The 18,615-nt window shown below is 53.5% G+C and overlaps 1 protein-coding gene across 1 annotated transcript in view; it reads right to left on the bottom strand.

Moving 5' to 3' along the window:
• The window catches only part of CCDC13 (coiled-coil domain containing 13), a 33,385-nt gene that overhangs the window by 7,741 nt on the left and 7,029 nt on the right, over positions 1–18,615 (bottom strand). Inside the window, exons 4-12 of the mRNA XM_010835431.1 lie at positions 16,766–16,908; positions 15,087–15,176; positions 10,442–10,558; positions 9,131–9,235; positions 6,427–6,585; positions 5,625–5,801; positions 4,261–4,467; positions 2,514–2,653; positions 1,946–2,029 (exon numbers count right to left, since the gene is read on the bottom strand). Coding sequence (XP_010833733.1) covers positions 1,946–2,029; positions 2,514–2,653; positions 4,261–4,467; positions 5,625–5,801; positions 6,427–6,585; positions 9,131–9,235; positions 10,442–10,558; positions 15,087–15,176; positions 16,766–16,908 — 1,222 coding nt within the window. The remainder of the gene's footprint in view (positions 1–1,945; positions 2,030–2,513; positions 2,654–4,260; positions 4,468–5,624; positions 5,802–6,426; positions 6,586–9,130; positions 9,236–10,441; positions 10,559–15,086; positions 15,177–16,765; positions 16,909–18,615) is intronic.

Raw genomic sequence — 18,615 nt, 5'->3', positions numbered from 1 at the left:
GGACTAGAGTTTCATCAGTACCTCTGTCCACCCAGTCCCTGTAGGGGCCTGGAATCAGTATGGTTGCCTTGGAAGCTGACTCTTGGGCACCTGGTGGTCCTACCCTGGGAACCCATGAGGTGTGGGACCTGGCCGCCCTTTTCAGTGCAAGCTGGGCCCAGCCCCTCCTGTCTCCCTGTCAGCCTGTCCTGGCCCTCCTGTATTTCCTGGCATGACCCTCAGCCCAGTCCTCTTTCCTGGGCCCTGGACTCCTGCTTTGTAATTTAGTCAGTTTTCTCCAGCCCTGATCCAGCCCATCTCTGGTTCCCTTCTTACCACTGGGCCTTACCTGCTGGCTGGGGTTGGGACCAAAGGGGAGCTCTGCACGCCCCCACCCCCGGAGTGCTTGTACAGTGCCAAGCTGCTCTCTCCTTTGCCCTCACCCTTCCTAGGGAGACCCTGGTGAAGCTGACTTGCTCTTCCAGAACCCCAGGACCTGAGGAGGGCTGGGCTGGGGCCAGGAGCCCAGAAGCTGACTGGCTCCCCCATGGGTTCTGAGGACCGCAGGCTCCCCTCTGTTCTGGTTCCTAAGTATACTCTAAGGCTTTGCCGCTCCATGTGGTCTCTGAATCATCGAGCTTGCTGGAAATGCAGGATCCCATTTCCTGCAGGATCCTACCTGCAGAGTCAGAACCTGCTCTAACCTGGCAGATCCTCAGCTGATTCGTGTGCACAGTGAGTTAGGAAAACCTACTCTAGTCGCCTCTGTGATCTCACATGTTGGGGGAAGGTGTTATCCCCTCACTCCACCTGCCTCCCAGGCACCGCATCTGAGCCAGCACGCTAGCCCTGACAGACACGCTCTCTGGGATCAGTCCTACTTGCTGAACATCTGTCCTGTCCCTGATAGGAGGGAACTGTGAGCTCCGTGAAGGCAGGACTCACATGTGGTTGGCTTTGGTAAATATGTGTCTTGTGGAAGACACAAGCTTAAGAACCAGCAGTCTGGCCAGCCCGGGGCACATTGGCTTCTGCAGCCCTTTGGAGTGCAGAGGTCATGGCTGCATAAGCCTGGCAGGGACCTTGGGGTCATCTTGTCTATCCTCCTGCTCTCACTACTGTGATAACCGCCTCAGAGCGACAGAGCCTCTGTTCTCCCTGTGCTGTGAGGAGAGTGTGACAGGGGCCCTTGAGGCTCTGAGTCAGACCCCTCTCCCCCATGCCCTTGTGGCCCCAGGCTGATGGAGGGGGCATCTGCAGGGCTGCCCTCAGCCCATGGTGCCTGTGCCGCCAGATGTCAAGCCAGAAGCACCACCCCCAGACACTTCCTGGGGGACAGCCCCCAGGATTTGCCGACAGCCACACAGCAAGGTGAGCGTGAGACAGAGGCCCTTGAGAGGCCTGAAGCAGAACCTGAGCTGACCTGCCCAAGGAGTGGGGGCAGGAGCTGACAGCAGGAGCACGGCTCCAGTGGACAGTACACAGGACAAGTGAGGAAGGACAAAGCAGTCCTTTGTCTGTGAGCTGGCAGGAAGGACAAAGGGCCCATTGGAGTGCTATGGCTTGATTCTATCAACAAAGAGCGGGCCAGAGAGCTGAGGGGATATCAGTGGCTTCAAGTGGAAACCGTGTGATGTGAAATTCTCCCCCCTAGAGACGGACTCTCAATGGGCAAGAGGAGGCAAGGGAAGGTTCTGGGCCCTAGGCCCTGGAAGGTTCCTGGTGTGAACTCTGGTAGCAGAAGGAACACTAGGCCAGGACTCCTATTGTGAAGCCACTTGCCCTTTCACCTTAGATAAGGCCCTGGACCTCCCTGACCCTCTATGTCCCTATGGAAACTGGGATGAGTCCCCAGACGTGACCTGGCCTCAGTTTCCCATCCTTGTAATGGGATGGTAACACTGGCTAAGTAATCAAGGATGGGAAGTCCTGTGAAGGCATGGTGCTGAGAGGGCTGGGTTCCTACCTGGGTGAGGCCCCATGAGGACTGGGCAGCGAAGGCCATGTGAGAGAAGATTCCACCAGTGTGTGGCCCAGGCTGGTCACGGAGCTGTGCAAAGACAGAATGGGCTCATCACCACGGGCAGGCAGGCTGGGCCCAGCTGTGAGGGGAGCAGGGGCCAGCAGGGACCTGGGAGTGGAGGAGGGGGCAGTGCTGGCCCCTAGAGCCACCCTGTGGATTTGCCGCCCTCCTTTCCAGAACTCTAGCTTGCTTAAAAACAAGACAGAGCCAGGGGACATCAGAGCCTCGAAGGGTCCAACACGGGTCTGTTTGAGAATCCTAGAAGCGGGTGAGAATTGAGGCCAGCTGGGAACCAATTTTACAGACAGCTGCAGCCAAACGCTCTTGAAGTAATGGTATCTGGAACTCACTGGCCCCTTCATACAGATGCGAGGCTGACGGAAGGGGAGGCCCATGTATCAGAAAGACAACACCACAGACATCGTAAAATTGCATCCGGGGCTTCCCGCCCTTTCTTCTGAATAATGAAGATGCACTTCCCAACCCAGCGCCCCACCCCATTTTTTCTTACCGAGAAGATCCAAGCCTGCCAGCATGATCGCCCGCTGAGGCTGGGGGCTTGGTCAGGCCAGGGTCCTCAGGGAGCTTGGTGGAGGCCCGGCTGACCTCGGGCCCACTGGAGCCCTCGTCTACTCCTTTATTCCGAAGATACTGCAGGGAACAGACGTGGGTTCCATCATCAGGGCCTTGGCTCAGAGGCCTGGAGAAGGCAGGAGGGGGCCTTGGCTTGATTTCGGGGCTTTCAGGGGATATGAAAGAGGCTTCTTTTCAGGAGTGCAAAGCGAGGCCTGTTGGGTGAAGGCACTGCTTGCATGATAATAACAGCTCATAATGCCTCTCTTCAGAAAGGGAGCTTCACAGCCAGAGGAGGGTGACCAGGCCAGGAAGCTGTTCCACATTCAGGTCCCAAGGGGAGGTGAGGGGGCAGGTCCACCTCTCCAGGCAGCCCCACCCACACGGGGATGAACACCAGGTGTGACTTCAGGCCTTTTTCAACTAGAGATGTGAAGACCTTCCAAACACCTGAAGCCAAGAGCAAGGGTTGGCAGCCTGGCCAGGAGGCTGGGCTTCTCAGGCCCCTACCTTCCCCCATCCCTCCCTCTTTCAGATGGCTGGTGGGGCCAGTGGAAGGAGGAACGTTTGAGGACCCCCAACGGGAGGTCTGACCACCATCAACAGCGGGACAGTTGGTGTGAGCCCCGAACAACCTGGCACGTCCCCTAAGCCCGGCCACCCCGAGGAAACTTGCCATGTGTGCCCTTTTGTCTGGGGTAGTGCTCGGCCCCCAACTGCTCGGTGTGACCTCTGAGGTGAAGGTCAGTCTCTTTTCTGTGCCTGGAGCCAGGACAGCAGTGAGGTGGAGATACTGTGACCTCCAGGCCTCTGCTAAGGCAAAACATCCTCAGGAGCTCACGCATTAGACAGGCATTTACTGAGCAGCTAACTACTGTGTGCTCGGTCCTGGGCCAGGCACTGAGGCACCACTGTTGGTGCCCCCTCAAGGAGAATTTGGGAGAGAAAACAGGAAAATGATCACACTGTGTGACAGAAGTTTGGCTTGGGGATGCACAGGAGTTAGGAGAGTACCCAGGAGGGGCTTATAATACAGACTGGGAGCCCCAGAGCTTCCTGGAGGAGCTCTGGACTAGTAAGATGTCAAAGCTGAGGGGAGGGCAGGGAAGGTGTGTGCTTTGGGTATGTGCACAGGCCCAGAGTGGGGAGAAAGCGGGGCCATGGGGGAGCTCAGTGGCATCCACGTGGTTAGAGTGGTGGACGGTGGGCAGTGAAGAGAAGATGCAGGAGGGATGGCAGCAGGAGCCAGTCATCTGGTGCCCTGCAGACTGGACGAAGGAGTGTGCTTCCCTTCTGCTATCCTGCTGCCTGGAATGTGGATAAAAGTGCTGGCACTGTGGCCACCATCTTGGGTCATGAGGATGAAGGCCACAACTGGGGAGGAAGAGGGTAAGCTGGCAGGAGCCTGGACCCTTGGCCAGGTGAGGTTGAGGGTGATGGGGAGCCACAGACAGGTTTTACAAGGAGCAGGGAGACAATCAGATCTGTACTTCAGAGAGGAAAGGTGTGTGCAGCATGGGCTGGGGAGCCAGATGGAAGCAGGGAGCCGAAGCAGGGCCAGGTAGGAGATGGTGCAGCCCAAGGGAACACAGGTGGAGGGAAGAGGAAGTGGCTGAGGCTTCTCTGGGTAATGGGTAGACTTGCCCAACTTGGGAGCCAGCAGGCTGAGCCAGTGCCCCGCTCACCTGCACACTGAGCTGCCCAATCTCCAGCTCCAGCTGCCGCACCTTGGCCTCCCGCTCAGCCACCATGGCCCGCAGTTGGGCCACCAGGCTGCTGCTTCGCTGAGCCTCGCTGTTGAGCTGCTGGTCTAGGCGGTGCTGGGACACTCGCGTCTTCTCCTCTTGCAGACTCAGGCTGCCCAGAATCTCCTGGAGCTGTTTCAGCTGGTCCTGTGGGGTCGGGTGGGAGGGTGGGCGAGGGGAGCCACGACTCTCGATAGAGACAAGAGAAGACCAGCAACCCACCCCTTCCCTGCTCCTCGGGAACCTAACAGTGGGATGCTAGTGTTCCCTTGAGAAGGAAGAATACTTTGCCTGCCCTCAGCGGGTATTCAACCAGGTTTTCCTGTCCTCAGCTCCCTTCTCCTTGAGATCAGGGTTAAGAAGGACATGCAAAGGGCTTCCGGGAGCCCCATCCAAGGAGATTTTACGATCAGATAAGTCTGGTTTGAATTCAGTTGTGTGGCCTTGGATGACTTACCTAGCTGTGAAATTGGATTATGTGTTCCTAAGTGTTATCTTCGGAGAAGGCAATGGCACCCCACTCCAGTACTCTTGCCTAGAAAATCCCATGGATGGAGGAGCTTGGTAAGCTGCAGTCCATGGGGTCGCTAAGAGTTGGACACGACTGAGCTACTTCACTTTCACTTTTCACTTTCATGCATTGGAGAAGGAAATGGCAACCCACTCCAGTGTTCTTGCCTGGAGAATCCCAGGGATGGGGGAACCTGGTGGGCTGCCGTCTATGGGGTCGCACAGAGTCGGACACGACTGAATCAACTTAGCAGCAGCAGCAAGGGTTATCTTCCCTGGAAGAGGAAGTGGCAACCCATTCCAGTACTCTTGCCTGGGAAATCCCATGGACAAAGGAGCCTGGCAGGCTACCTTCCATGGGGTTGCAAAGAGTTGGACATGACTGGTGACTCACCATCATAAACCACACCCCAAGAGCCCAGAAGGGTGTGCTGTTGCTACCACACAGATAGGGATATGCACTGGCTCCCCTCAGTCATCCTTTCCATTTCTCCATGAAAAATAACCCAGGGTGTAACCGCATCTGCTCCCCACTACATCCTCTTCTTCCTCCTTTGGGGTCCACAGGCTCAGTGGCTCATGGCCGGCATCAACCTCTCACAGCAGGTCCTCTGCTGGCCCTCTGGCAGCCTCTGTGCTGCTCCTGTGCCCAGCGCCAGGCTTTGGGGCTGGGCCCAGCAGAGCAACGAGCTCCCAGGTTATGCAGGTGGCATGTTGGGGTGCATGAGGACTCTGGGGGCTGGGACTGGGTCACAGGTCTCTGGTTGGGGCGGGGGCCCCAGAGGTAACTGTACCATGAGGGCATCGATGAGCTCATCGTCATGCCGGCCCTTCTCCACAAGGGTCCCCATCTGACTCCTGAGGGTCTTCACTTCACTCGACAGCACCTTGTTCCGGGACCTCATGCCCTCAAACTTCTTTTTCAGCTCTTCGAGCTCTCTCTGGAGGGCATCCCGCTCTGCCGCAAGTTTCTGTAATCAGAGGGGGCAGTCACAGGCTGCAGGGCTGAGTGGGACCCTTGGTCACAGCTGAGCCTTCACTGCCACTCACTAATGAGGCCAGAGCAGAGAGGGGTTGGGACCCCATGGACTGTAGCCCACTGGGCTCCTCTGTCCATGAGATTCTCCAGGCAAGAATGCTAGAGTGGGTTGTCATCTCCTCCTTCAGAGGATCTTCCTGACCCAGGGAACCCACATCTCTTGCATCTCCTGCATTGGCGGGGGGGGTCTTTTCCACTGAGCCACCTGGGAAGTCCCAGTGTGTCTTCTGAGGACCCTCAATCCCTGCCTGGGTGGTGAAAAGAGAAAAGCCATGCTTCGGTGGACAACACTAAGCCTAATGTTCAAACTGAAGTGTCTCACCCCATCAAGAGCTAGTTTCAGGCCCAGCATCTCCATAACAGCCATAATGGGGCCACCTTGATATTCATGAAATGGGACCGGGGTGAGGAACCAGTCAGGCTGCTCAGGGTGGACCAGCAGGGCATGAGGAGCATGCACAGAGGTGACCCCAAACCTCAGAGCCTCTGAGTCTTCACAGACGTGGCTGTGGTCTCCCGGCCCCACATGCCCCTGACCTCCTGCCGGGCACACTTACCTCCCATCCTTCCTGTTTTTCCCTCTCCAGGTTGCGGATGCGCAGCAGATTTTTCTCCTGGGCTGACAGCTTCCTTGAGTCAGGATAGACAGACAGCTCACTGGCTGTTTCTTCGGACCGGCTCCGGGTCTGTCCCAGCTGTTTCTCAAGCTCTCTAACCTGAAGGTGGTTCCACAACAGGTCTGCAATGAGACTCGACCCCTCAGAGGGGCCGCCCTGCAATGTGATGTATGCATGACCCCCCTGGACAGATGACACCGCAGTTCCAGATGGGTGTGGAGGCCCCTAGGAGAGGGACACTGGTGGGGGAGGGGTGGAAGGGGTCTGTGGCAGCATCCTGAGCAGAACAAGGGAAGACACCAGAGAGGCTTTGCTTGGCAAAGAGAAACTTCAAAGGAAATGAGAGAAATCACCCTATCTCTGAGGCCGAGAAGCAGATGTGGAGCCCCGGGAACTTGGGAGGGAAAGGACAACAGGTCTCAGTACCAGAAATAGCTAACAGACAGGCCACCTGAGCCTGGGGACACTCCTCGGGAGGCCACAGGTTCCTGCAGGAGATGCTGCGAGGGAGGGCAGGGTGGGGAAGCTGGGAGACCAGCTCAGAGCCTCGCTGGCTGTGACTCTGCACAGATTACTTCTCTGAATCTCAGGTCCCTCGTCTGTTAAGGGTAGGGGATCTATGAGTACACCCTGTATGTTAGGAGAGTTCAGAATCCCAACTTGTCTGAGCCTGGGAATCCCCAAGATGTTTTTTGGGGTGACAAATCTTGGGGCCCACTCCAGGGGAAGAACACTGGGATTTTAATTTTAAACAGGTGCTATAGATGATTTTTAGGTTAGGCAACTTTGAGAAACCCCAAAATGGCCTCAAAATGACGGCGGAAGCCCTCAGCATAGGGCAGGTGGAAGTCATCCTACAGAACAATGGCTTTATCACTTTGAGTTTAATGTGGATAACCCCTAGGGCCCTTCTAACCCTGATTTCTGTGTCAACACAACATACATGGTGTGACCCTGAAAGTGTTAGTCACTCAGTCATGTCTGACTCTTTGCCACTGTGTGGACCATAGCCCACTGGGTTCCTGTGTCCATGGCCAGGAGAAAAATTCACTGGGATCCCTGGTAAAGGGCTGCAGGATCAGCGCCCTCCTGTGGCATTGTGTGGTAATTCCATTTAAGCGCTAAAGAACACTTGCTTTTAACCATTTATTTACACAGCTTTACAACACTAATGCAACCCACTCCAGTGTTCTTGCCTGGAGAATCCCAGGGACGGGGGAGCCTGGTGGGCTGCCATCTATGGGGTCGCACAGAGTCAGACACGACTGAAGTGACTTAGCAGTAGCAGCAGCACAACACTAACAATAATAACTAAAGTGCTGAGTGCTTATTATGGCCACGCACTGTGCTGGGTGCTTCCCAAACATTATGTTGTCTAACCCATAGCAATCCTATAAAGAAGGTATTATTATCTCCATTTTACAGGTGCGGAGACTGAGACACAGAGATGAAGAGATTTATTCAAAGACACCAAACATGTAGACCAATGACTGAGGCCAGACTCAAACTCAGGTCTCTGGAAGCTCAAGGCCACACACTGGTTGTTAATTACAGTTTTTTGGAGACCTCTTCATTTGGCTTCAAGGATCCCACAGGAGACCCTGAGGGTAAAAGCCACTGGAGAACCTGGGGTGAAGGCGAACCTGCGCGTGGCAAATCATGGAAGTGGCCCACCTAATTGCATGCCTCTTAGTTTCTTGGTCCAGCTAACCTCAGACAGCGTTTCCTCCATGCCAGGCACTGTGGCAAGCGATTTACACATGTGCACACGTGCAGTCCCCCCACAACCTGTAGGGTAGATGCCATCATTATCCACAGTACAAAGAGGAGGGAACTGAGACACAGAGATGAAGCATTTTGCCTGAGGCCACACAGTTGGTGAGTGGAGAGCTAATATTTGCTGGTTTTTAAAAAATATATATTTATGTATTTGGCCGTACTAGGTCTCAGTTGGGACACGTGTTAGTTGTGGGATGTGGGATCCAGTTCCCCAATCAGGGATCAAATCCAGGCCTCCTGCATTGGGAGCATGGAGTCTTAGCCACTGGACCACCAGGGAAGTCTCAGAGAGCGAAGATTTGAATCCAAGCAGTATGGCTGCGGAGCCCCTACTCCCAGCCTCTTTGTTGCTGTTCAGTCACTCAGTCGTGTCCGATTCTTTGCGACCCCATGGACTGCAGTATGCCAGGCTTCTCTGTCTTTCACCATCTCCCAGAAATGCTCCAAAATATTTAGAACATAAAAGGGGAGACAGGCTAAGTTTTTTTTTGGTGGGGGGTGGGGTGGGTAATTGAAACTTTCAAAAGCCTGCAAGCATTTGGACAAAACTGGAAAAAGCCTACAATAGTCATGCAAATTTACATGAACTAGGGGGAAAAAAATCTGCCTGGAGTGAAATAAATCAAAGGCATTTGTTGAGCGCCAGTGCCTGGCATGTAGTGTTCCATAAATGCCTGTTCATTAAACAACAAATGAAAATCAGGCTGGTTGGGGAAAATGTGAAACAACAGCGTTGCGAGTGCACTCCGCAGAATCTAAAGGCCTTTTTTGGGTTCTGTGTCTCTTAATGTGGGTCATCGTGGGTCTTTCTAGGGCATCTCAAGCCTTACGTTCAGGGCCAGGAGGAGCCTGATGACTCACTCACCTTGCTCTGCAGGACAAGGATCTGTTGAGCCCGACCCCTCCAGGTCCCAGGCGAGGACAGGAGCTGCTGGATGTTCACATCTTCCCCAACCTCACTAGTCAAAACCTGAAAAAGGTGGGGCCTTCAGTATGACCCAAAGCACAGTATGTGCAGAAACAGTGCTGGGTGCCTGGCGTTCCCAGAAGACCCGGCCTCCACCTGCACAACCACCCCCCTCTCCCACCTCCCCACCTCAAAGGCCAGTTGACCATGCTCTATGAGCAGCTCTCCCTGGGAAAGCAGTAAACCCACCTTCCCCAGCACTTCCCGGTGATGCTCCAAGCAGACAAGGAACTGCTGACAGTGCCCAGGTGGGGCCGCCTGCTCTTGACACATTCTGGGATGAGTGAATCACAAAGTTGACCAGGACCTGCTTCCTAAATTTGTTCCCCTGTCACCCTGAACTGAGATTGTTCTGGAGGTTACAGGGACGACCTCACCACAGGGCCTTGCCCTCCGTGCAAAGCCACAGACGAGGGGCCGTGTCTGAGTGCAGCAAGGCAGGGGCCTACCAAATGCCACTTGGGGATGTTTGCTTCCAGAAGGGCCCAGATTTGTGGTTGTTACAGGGAGATGTTCAGGCCCAACCTCAAGGCTTTGAGGTAGAAACAGTACACCCCAGCTTGTGCCCTGGGGCCCTCTGTAGCCTGTCACGGAAACTGATCTAGCGTACCAAGTCTCTGGTGCTTGTTTCCACAATAGAACTCTGTTTTGGAAATCTTGGCTGGTCTGAGTGGTTCCAGCAGGGAAGACAAATGCCAGAGAATTCACTATGTAAATAAAAATAAATAATGAACCAGCTGGGCCTGCCTCCCAAGTCTGAGCATTTTCCTTTGAAAGGGGCCTTTAATCCACAAACAACCTTTCCATTTTCTAACATTAGAGACAGCAGCGGACAGGAGGTGGGTCTTGGTAGGCTTCCAAGTCCAAGGTGGCTTATTAAGGAGACATCCAGGGTCTGTTGAGGTACACATAGCTCAGGGAAGGTTTAAGGGACTTTCTAGGGTGGACAGCACTGTCTTCCATCCAGGGTTGGGTGGGCACCACAAGGGCCTCTGTGCAGGGACCTGCAGGCAGCCAGCAATCCCCCTTACCAGATGAGTCTGTTTAAAGAGCTGGTGGAAGGACGTTACTGGATCTGGAGCCTGACCCAGAACAAGCAACATGATGCTCACGGGACCAGGCTCCTGAATGGAAGTCATTGTCCAGCCGTGCCCTTCCCAGCCCTAGTCCCAGCCATGCAAGAAGACCTGAACTCTGACCCAGAAGTACCTTCTGGGCCATCCGGAGCTCCTGCTTCACAGCCTGGATCTGGTTGCGGAGGTCACTCATCTTCAAGTTTGTGGCCGCCAGCCTGTCCTGCAAGACTTTCACCTCTGGGTTCTCCGGCTGGTTGGGAAAGACAGGGAGAGAGGTCACTTGAAGCCTAAATAGTAATAATACTCACAGCCCCCATTTCTCCAGGTGTGTGCAGGTACCACGCTGAGGCTCAACAAAAGGAGCCCATCTCATCATCATACGCGCTGTGAGGTAGGTCCTGCTGTCAGACCATTGTGGATGCAGAGCAGAGGCTGGTGCAAGGTGAGCCCCTTGGCTTGAGGGACCTGGTAAAGGGGAGCAGGGGTGTGGATCCTGGCAGCCCAACGCTGGGGCCTGAGCCCTGTGCTCAAGTGTGGCCCACACACGTGTGGACACCTGTGGTTGACCACAGACCGGGAGCATCTGGAGGAGGCTGTTCCCCCCCTCCCCAGACACAGACTGTGGGCTCTCTGCTGTGTGTAGAGACTGGTATCACAGCAAATCCACCCTCACTCAGGATGAAGAGGGAACGGGTTTAGCTTGGCAGGAGGGCCACAAACATTCTAACTCATGGCCTCCCTCTCCTAGAATTGTCAGACTGGGCCTTGGGCTTTCCTGGCAGTAAGTTCACTAAATAGAAATAAGGACCCAGGGTTTCCCTGGTGGCTCACTGGCAAAGAATTTGCCTGCCAATGCAGAAGACACGGGTTCAATCCTTTATCTGGGAAGATCCCACATGCAGCGGAGCAACTGTGCCCATGTGCCACAGGTACTGAGCCTGTGCTCTAGAGCCCAAGAGCTGCAACTCCTGAAGCCCATGTGCCCTAGTGCTCTGCAACAAGAAAAGCTACCCAATGAGAAGCCTGCACACCGCAACTAGAGAAAAGCCCTTGCAGCAGTGAAGACTCAGCACAGCCAAAAATAAATAAATAAATGAATAACATTATTTTTTGAAAAAAGAAATAAGGACCAGTTTAATCCCCCAGTGCTCCATTTCTGTGGTATAAAGAATTGCAGGAACCATGAAAACTCTGCCTGTTAGAGTCCTTAGCAGTGTTTTTTTTTTTTTTAATAATAATATTTCATGTAAACTATTTGGATGAAATTTTTCTCAAAATGGGGAGCTAATGTGCTCCCCATTTCTGACTTCAATAGAAGTTCCTGAGGCTCACAGAACTTTGGCATTAAAGGGACTCCAGGGTCAGCCCATTCAAACCTTTTCCATAGGTGATGAAAATAAGTTCCTGAGGAGGGAAATACATGCCCTCTCAGGCACACAGCTGGCTGAGGTGGCAGCAGTAGAATTAGGAGCCTAGTCCTTCCCTTGCACCAACTGATTTTCCAAATTTAAGCTGCTGCTGCTGCCCTGGCATGATGGCAACAGGTACACTGGTTGGTGGGCTGAGGGTCCCACTGGCAGTGACACAGACCATCTGCTCCTGTCCCAAGACATCAGGTGGAGTAAACTTCTGGGAAACAAGGTGGATACCGCAGCAGCTTTCTCAATTTTTCTTAGCAGACACAGATTAAAACTTCCGGGGAATTCTAGTGAAAGATAGACCCTAGGAGACTGGGGGTGGGGAGCTCCATAGACCCCAGAGGTTCTGGGCAGCCCCTGTGAAAACCACTGATCAAAGTAACTAGACCTGCACACACAGCCAGGAAAGCCTGGACTCATGGGGGGGCGGGTCTCATCTAGGAAATGCTTGCATCCTCACAGTGCCACCATGAGGCTAAATAGAGTAACCAGTGTGAGCAGAATTTGCAACCGGAGAACTTAGGCAAAACACAAGGGCATCTTTTTTTTGTCTGTCCTTCCCCCGTCTGGCTGTCTGCCATCCCTTCCCACTGCTGTTGGGGGCCTGTCTGCCCCCTGCTAAGGTGCTGCTTTGAATCTGCCCTGGGTTAGGAAGCAGCAGCCCCTGCCTGACAACCCCCTCCCGCCCTATCCCCCAGGCTCTGGTGGGTGGTGGTGCAAGAGCTGAGAGAGCACTTGAGAGCATGAGGGCACAGAAAGGGCACTCGGATTGCATCTCGATCTGGAGCCCGGGCAACCTCACACCTCTCCAAGCCTCATTTTCTCGCCTGTGAAATGGGGGCAATCTTATACCAGCCCCTGGGGTGCCTGTGAGTGTTGATGGGATAATGCTTGTAAAGGTGCTCCCTGGGGCAGATTCTGACAGATGGTGATGCCCAGAGAGCATAACTTGGCTTGGGGCGGCAGCTGGCAAAAGTGGCTGAGGGTTAGATGGTGTTCTGGTGAGGGCATCACCCCATCTACTCTGCCAGGCTCCACACCTCACCCCCAACTCGGGAAGCTGTGCCAACCCCACCTCCTTGGCATTTCAGAGCTGTTTCTGCCTAGAGTGAGATACCACAGGCTTTCTGGGGGTCTTGGCTTTCTCCCCTGAGGGAATACCTGAACCGGTGTCCAGGGGGAGCAGCCAGTGCCAAGGCCACACACAACAACAGCTTCATGAGGCCCCATGCAGAGAGGGTATTCAGCTCTACTCTGGAATGCACTTGGAGCTCTGGGCCCAGTCGGGGGTGAGCCCGCAGGCTATGGAGCATGACCCAGGCCTGGGTTGGGCTGAACAGTCTAATGAGAGGGACATGGCTATTGTTCTCGCTCTCAGTAGAAGAGGCCCGGGAAGACCTGTGTCCTGAGGAGTGGAGACTGCAGCCCACCACCCACGCTTCCATCAGAAACCTCCCAGGCTCCCTGCTGCCAGAGAACGAAGTTGAAACTCCTCCTCCAGCTACTGTCAAGGCTTCCTTCCGCAGGTGACTCCACCCCAGCTTTGTTTATGTTCCCCTTTTCCTCCTCATGGGCCCTGGGCTGCAGCCAAATGTTGTCTAACTGATGCCCAGCTAACAAACAGAATAGGAACAGTGACGCTTTCCTGCTCTGAGCTTACGCTGCTTCTGCTGGAAGGGCCACCCCTACCTTCCTACTCCAGCAAGGCCACCTCAGGAAGCCCTTGCCCATCCCACCTCCTGGCTGCCTCGGGTGGAGTGCGTTCCCTCTGTGAACTCCAAGCCAGGGGGCTCTCCCTGAGGGCCCTGTCCCCGCCTCCTCCCTTCAGTATGCCTACTCATCTCCCCTATTGTGGACAGTGGGCTGGTCTTTGATTCTCTGTGTTACAGAAAATTCCATCAGGTTCAACAAGTGACCGAATGAGCAGTTTCCCACCCAGCACAGTCCCACTCAGAGATGTGGATGTACATGGGGCAGCTTAGCAGCATCCCCTAGAGCTGGGAAAAGCGCTGAATGACACCCAGACTGGCTCCCGCTGAGGGCGGAGCCCCTCCACTGCCTCCCTAGCAATGAGACAGATCTACACAAGACTAGCCTTCAAGAGATATGTCACCCTGTACATGGAGGGGCCCAGCACTGTACACCGAGGAGAGGACTGAATTCTCCTTGAGACAGGCATGAAGTGGCTTGACCCTGAGTCATAGACAACAGGGAAGATTGGGTGGAAAAGGGGGCACCGAACTGGGAGTACTGAGGCTTGGATTCCGTTTCACCAACTCATTTGGCTTAAGAAAACGATGGAGAGATTTCCTTGGCTGTCCAGTGATTAGAACTTGGTGCTCTCACTGCTGGGGCCCCGGGTTCAATCTCTGATCAGGGAACTAAGATCTCATAAACCACATGGTGCAGCCAAAAAAACAAAAACAAAACCGTGGGGAGGCCTCCTGGGATGTTCTTGAGTGTGTACTCGGTTGCTCAGTCATGTCTGACTCTTTGTGATCCCATGGAATGTAGCCCGTCAGGCTCCTCGGTCCATGGGGATTCTCCAGGCAAGAATACTGGAGTGGGTTGCCATGCCCCTTCTCCAAGGGATCTTCCCAACCCAGGGACTGAACCTGCATCTCCTGTCTCCTACACTGGCAGGCAGACTCTTTACCACTGAACCACCTGGGAAGCCTGTCCTTGAGACTCTGAGCTATTTATTGTCTGGCTTGGGTTTGGTGCCCCTTACCAGTAGCCCACTGGGTCAGGCTGCCTTCCTTTCATGGAGTTGTAATTCCCATGTCCTAGGTTTCATGGAGGCTCATTGGCTACGTAAAAATGGAATCTTGGAAATAGCCCCCATTCCCAGTGATCACTTTTACTCTGTAGATTTGGAGTTCCACCAAGGGAAGACTTCCCACAATATGGACTGCCTCCTTCCAAAACCAGGGTTCCATTGAGGACGAGTGAGATCCCTGTCCCTGGGGTAAGGTAGAGGCTGGATGTCTCACCAGTGAAGGCTGTAACGGAGATCCTTCATGGCTGGGCTGAGAGTGGGAGGCCAGCTACACCAGGCCTTCCCTCCTGATCCTGAAATTCTAGGATTCCGGGGTCCTCAGGCCCCTGCTGACCTCCCTCTCTGGGAACTAAATCAATTAGACCCTCACTAGCCTTCACTGGGGCATTCCTGGCCTCAGATGGTAGACTTGGTCACTGTGCCCTGATGGCTACTCTGAGGATGCTGCTGCAGTGGTGGCACCAGCTCAGCAGTGGGGTGGAGGTAGACCCTGGAGAGAGACACCTGCGCCCCCATGGAAGAGGGGAGGCCCAGGCCCATGGCTGCCTCACACACTCCCCAGCACAGAAGGGAATTCATACCAAGACTCTGTCTCCCATCTGGGTCCTTGGTGGCTTGGCTCCTGCGTCAGTGGATCCCTTGGCTGGCAGCCTGGCCTGGGCTATCTGCAGCTGAAAAAGCAAACCTGGCACTTAATATTTAATTCTGCTCAGTGGTTGTGGCACCTTGCGGGAAGTGCTCTGGTGCTGCCGTCGGATGTGCGGTCACCGATCTCAGTAGCCTGTCTCTTCAGCTCACTTTAAGGCCCATTAATGGAAGAACTGTCCTTTACAAGCTGCTTTGTGATGGGAAAAGGTTTAATTGATTGTTTGCCCCATTCCCCAGTCACAGTGGAGCAGCCTTAGGATTCATGAACAGCTTAATAAATAATGATTCTGCAGCCATGGTCTGCATCTAACAACAGCCTGGGAGACAGAAAAGGAATTACGGACTTCACCTTACACTCAAGGAAACAAGGTCGGAGATGCTAAGAAACCTGCCTAACAGGCTTGTGGCCTGGTGGCCAAGACCGCTGCTATATACAGACAGTCAACTGACCCTTTAAGGGCTTCCCAGTTGTCCTTCACACCAAGACCACGCTTGTCTGACATGGTTGGGCACGACCCGCCCTCCCACCTCTTTCACCTCACCTTGATCCACGCTTGGCCACATTGGCCCTCTTTCAGGCCTTTATCCATATTTAGGTCCTTGCACCTGCTGGGTCCTCTGTCTGGAGGCCCCTGCCTCAACCCTCCGAGTCTGGGCCCTTCTCATCCTCCAGGGACCCACTGCCCGTGCTACCTCCTTGAAGGGCCCCCGATGCTGGTCTGACTCCAGGAGGAAAAGAATCAGGCCTATTTTGCTCTTCACAGTCTCCCCAGGGTCTGGAACAGAGCCTGAGATGGTTCTCAAAAAAAAATTTGTTATAGAATAAAGAAGCTCTAATGCAATGCCAAGTATAATGACTGAGGAGGGTTTTGGAGAACAACAGAACTGGATTTGAAGTCTGGCACCACCACATGCTGTGTGACTTGAGAAAGCCTCTTAACCTCTGCCAGCCTCGGCTCCTCCAGCCACATAAGGAGAAGCTATGCACGTAGGTTCATTCCAGCTCCTGAAGGACCATGAGCCGCTGGGGCTGTGCCCTCGCTCAGCTGGAGGCGTTTATGATTAGCTGTGAGAGGCAGGGGTGGCAGAGAGGGAAGGTGGACGAACAGGGGACGAACTGATGGAATGTTCCTGGTTCTAGCTTCAAGTTAGCCAGAATCCCTGATCATGTATCTAACAACATCTTTCTGGTGCTAAATACCTGCTAGGCTCTGTTCTAAGCATTTTACAACAGTAAGTCATTTAATCCTCAGAAAACCTTGAGGTGAGCACCATTATCACTGCCATGTGACAGGTGGAGGAAACTGAGGCACAGGGAGACTGTAACTGGCCCAAAGTCACAATGCAAGTCGGTGGTGGAGCTGACATTCACACCTGGGTGGTCAGGCTCCAGGCCTGCATCCTTTCCAGTGTGCTGTGTTACCTTTCCAGGCCTGCTTCTTCCTTGCTTTCCAACAGTCCCCTCTCAGGATGGGACAGACTGAGGGACTCAGGGCAAACACTGACCCAAAGTCCTTGCAAAGGACCCAAAGCATGTAAGTGCGTTCCCTCTCTGGAGGAGTGGCGTGGGGTGTGAGGAGCCCCCGGGGCAGGGGCACCTGAGATTCCTCACCTCCTGCTCCAGCTCCTGGATGCGGTTGCTGAGCTGCCGCACTCTGGTCTTCGCGCCCTCGGACTCTGCCATCAGCACCCGGTTCTTTTTGGACAGCTCAACGATTTTGGTGGCAATCACATCCCCAGCCACACCAGCTGTCCCTAAAATGAAGGGGAACGGTGAGGTCCATTAAAAACACAGGCCCGCATGTTTGAATAAGCTTGCTGCTGCTGACCTGGGCCAGGCAGTGACTGGGGAAACAAGGAGTAGCTGCCCTCGGCCACCTCATGTCTGTTGAAGAGGGTGAGGACACGTGAGGAGAAAGAACCTGGGGAAGGAAACGAAACCTAGAAGTACAGATGGTCCAGTGGTGAGTTTTCTGGTTATGTTTCCCTCCCAGGACTCAAAAGCATTACAAATCCTGGAACTAGACATCAGAAAGAGGTCAAAGCGATCTGCCCTCTCTCGTCCAAAGGGCAGGCAGTGGGCTCAGAGCGAATGGGGGAAATCCTTTTCTTTTGCTTATTCTTTCCCAACTGTCTTCAGACAAGCCCCACTATTTTTTAAAAATAATTTTAATTTATTTTTGACTGTGCTGGGTCTTCATTATTGCAGCAAGCAGGGGCTGCTCTCTAGTTGCAATTCCCAGCTTCTCAATGCTGTGGCTTCTCTTGCTGCAGAGCATGGGCTCGAGGATGCACGGGCTTCAGTAGGTGCAACACCTGTGCTCAGTAGTTGTGGCTCTTGGCCTCTAGAGCACAGGCTCAATAGTTGTGGTGCATGGGCTTAATTGCTCTGAGGCATGTGGGATCTTCCTGGATCAGGGATTGAACTGGTGTCTCCTGCATTGGCAGGTGGAATCTTTATCACTGAGCCATCAGGGAAGCCCAAGCCCCACTCTTGACGCTGCCAACCCCATGATAGTAGGGGCAGCAGTAAATGGGCAAGCACAGAAATGGTAAAATATCTGGGTAAATAGAATATTTTATATCGTTAAGTTCTTTAAAATATGTATTAATATAATTCAGTTCAGTTCAATCGTTCAGTCATGTCCGACTCTTTGCAACCCCATGGACGGCAGCACGCCAGGCTTCCCTGTCTATCACCAACTCCTGGAGTTTACTCAAACTCAGGTCCATTGAGTCGGTGATGCCATCCAGCCATCTCATCCTCTCATCCTCTCATCCTCTGTCGTCCCCTTCTCCTCCTGCCCTCAATCTTTGCCAGCATCAGGGTCTTTTCCAATGAGTCAGTTCTTCGCATCAGGTGGCCAAAGTATTGGAGTTTCAACTTCAATATCCGTCCTTCCAATGAACATTCAGGACTGATTTCCTTCAGGATGGACTGTTGGATCTTCTTGCAGTCCAAGGGACTCTCAAGAGTCTTCTCCAACACCACAGTGCAAAAGCATCAATTCTTTGGTGCTCAGCTTTCTTTATAGTCCAACTCTCACATCCATACATGACGACTGGAAAAACCATAGCTTTGACTAGACGGATCTTTGTTGGAAAAGTAATGTCTCTGCTTTTTAATATGCTGTCTAGGTTGGGCATAGCTTTTCTTCCAAGGAGCAAGCGTCTTTTAATTTCATTGCTGCAGTCACCATCTGCAGTGAAAAATAAAGTCTGTCACTGTTTCTACTGTTTCCCCATCTATTTGCCATGAAGATGGGACCAGATGCCATGATCTTAGTTTTCTGAATGTTGAGTTTTAAGTCAACTTTTTCACTCTCCTCTTTCACTTTCATCAAGAGGCTCTTTAGTTTTTCTTCACTTTCTGCCATAAGGGTGGTGTCATATGCATATCTGAGGTTATTGATATTTCTTCTGGCAGTCTTGATTCCAGCTTGTGCTTCCTCCAGCCCCTGT

Source organism: Bison bison, unplaced genomic scaffold (assembly GCF_000754665.1).
Source record: "Bison bison bison isolate TAMUID 2011002044 unplaced genomic scaffold, Bison_UMD1.0 scf7180017864043, whole genome shotgun sequence".
NCBI classification, from domain to species: Eukaryota; Metazoa; Chordata; class Mammalia; order Artiodactyla; family Bovidae; genus Bison; species Bison bison.
Note: the sequence above shows the minus strand (reverse complement) of the source record. Positions and strands in the feature narration are given on the sequence as shown.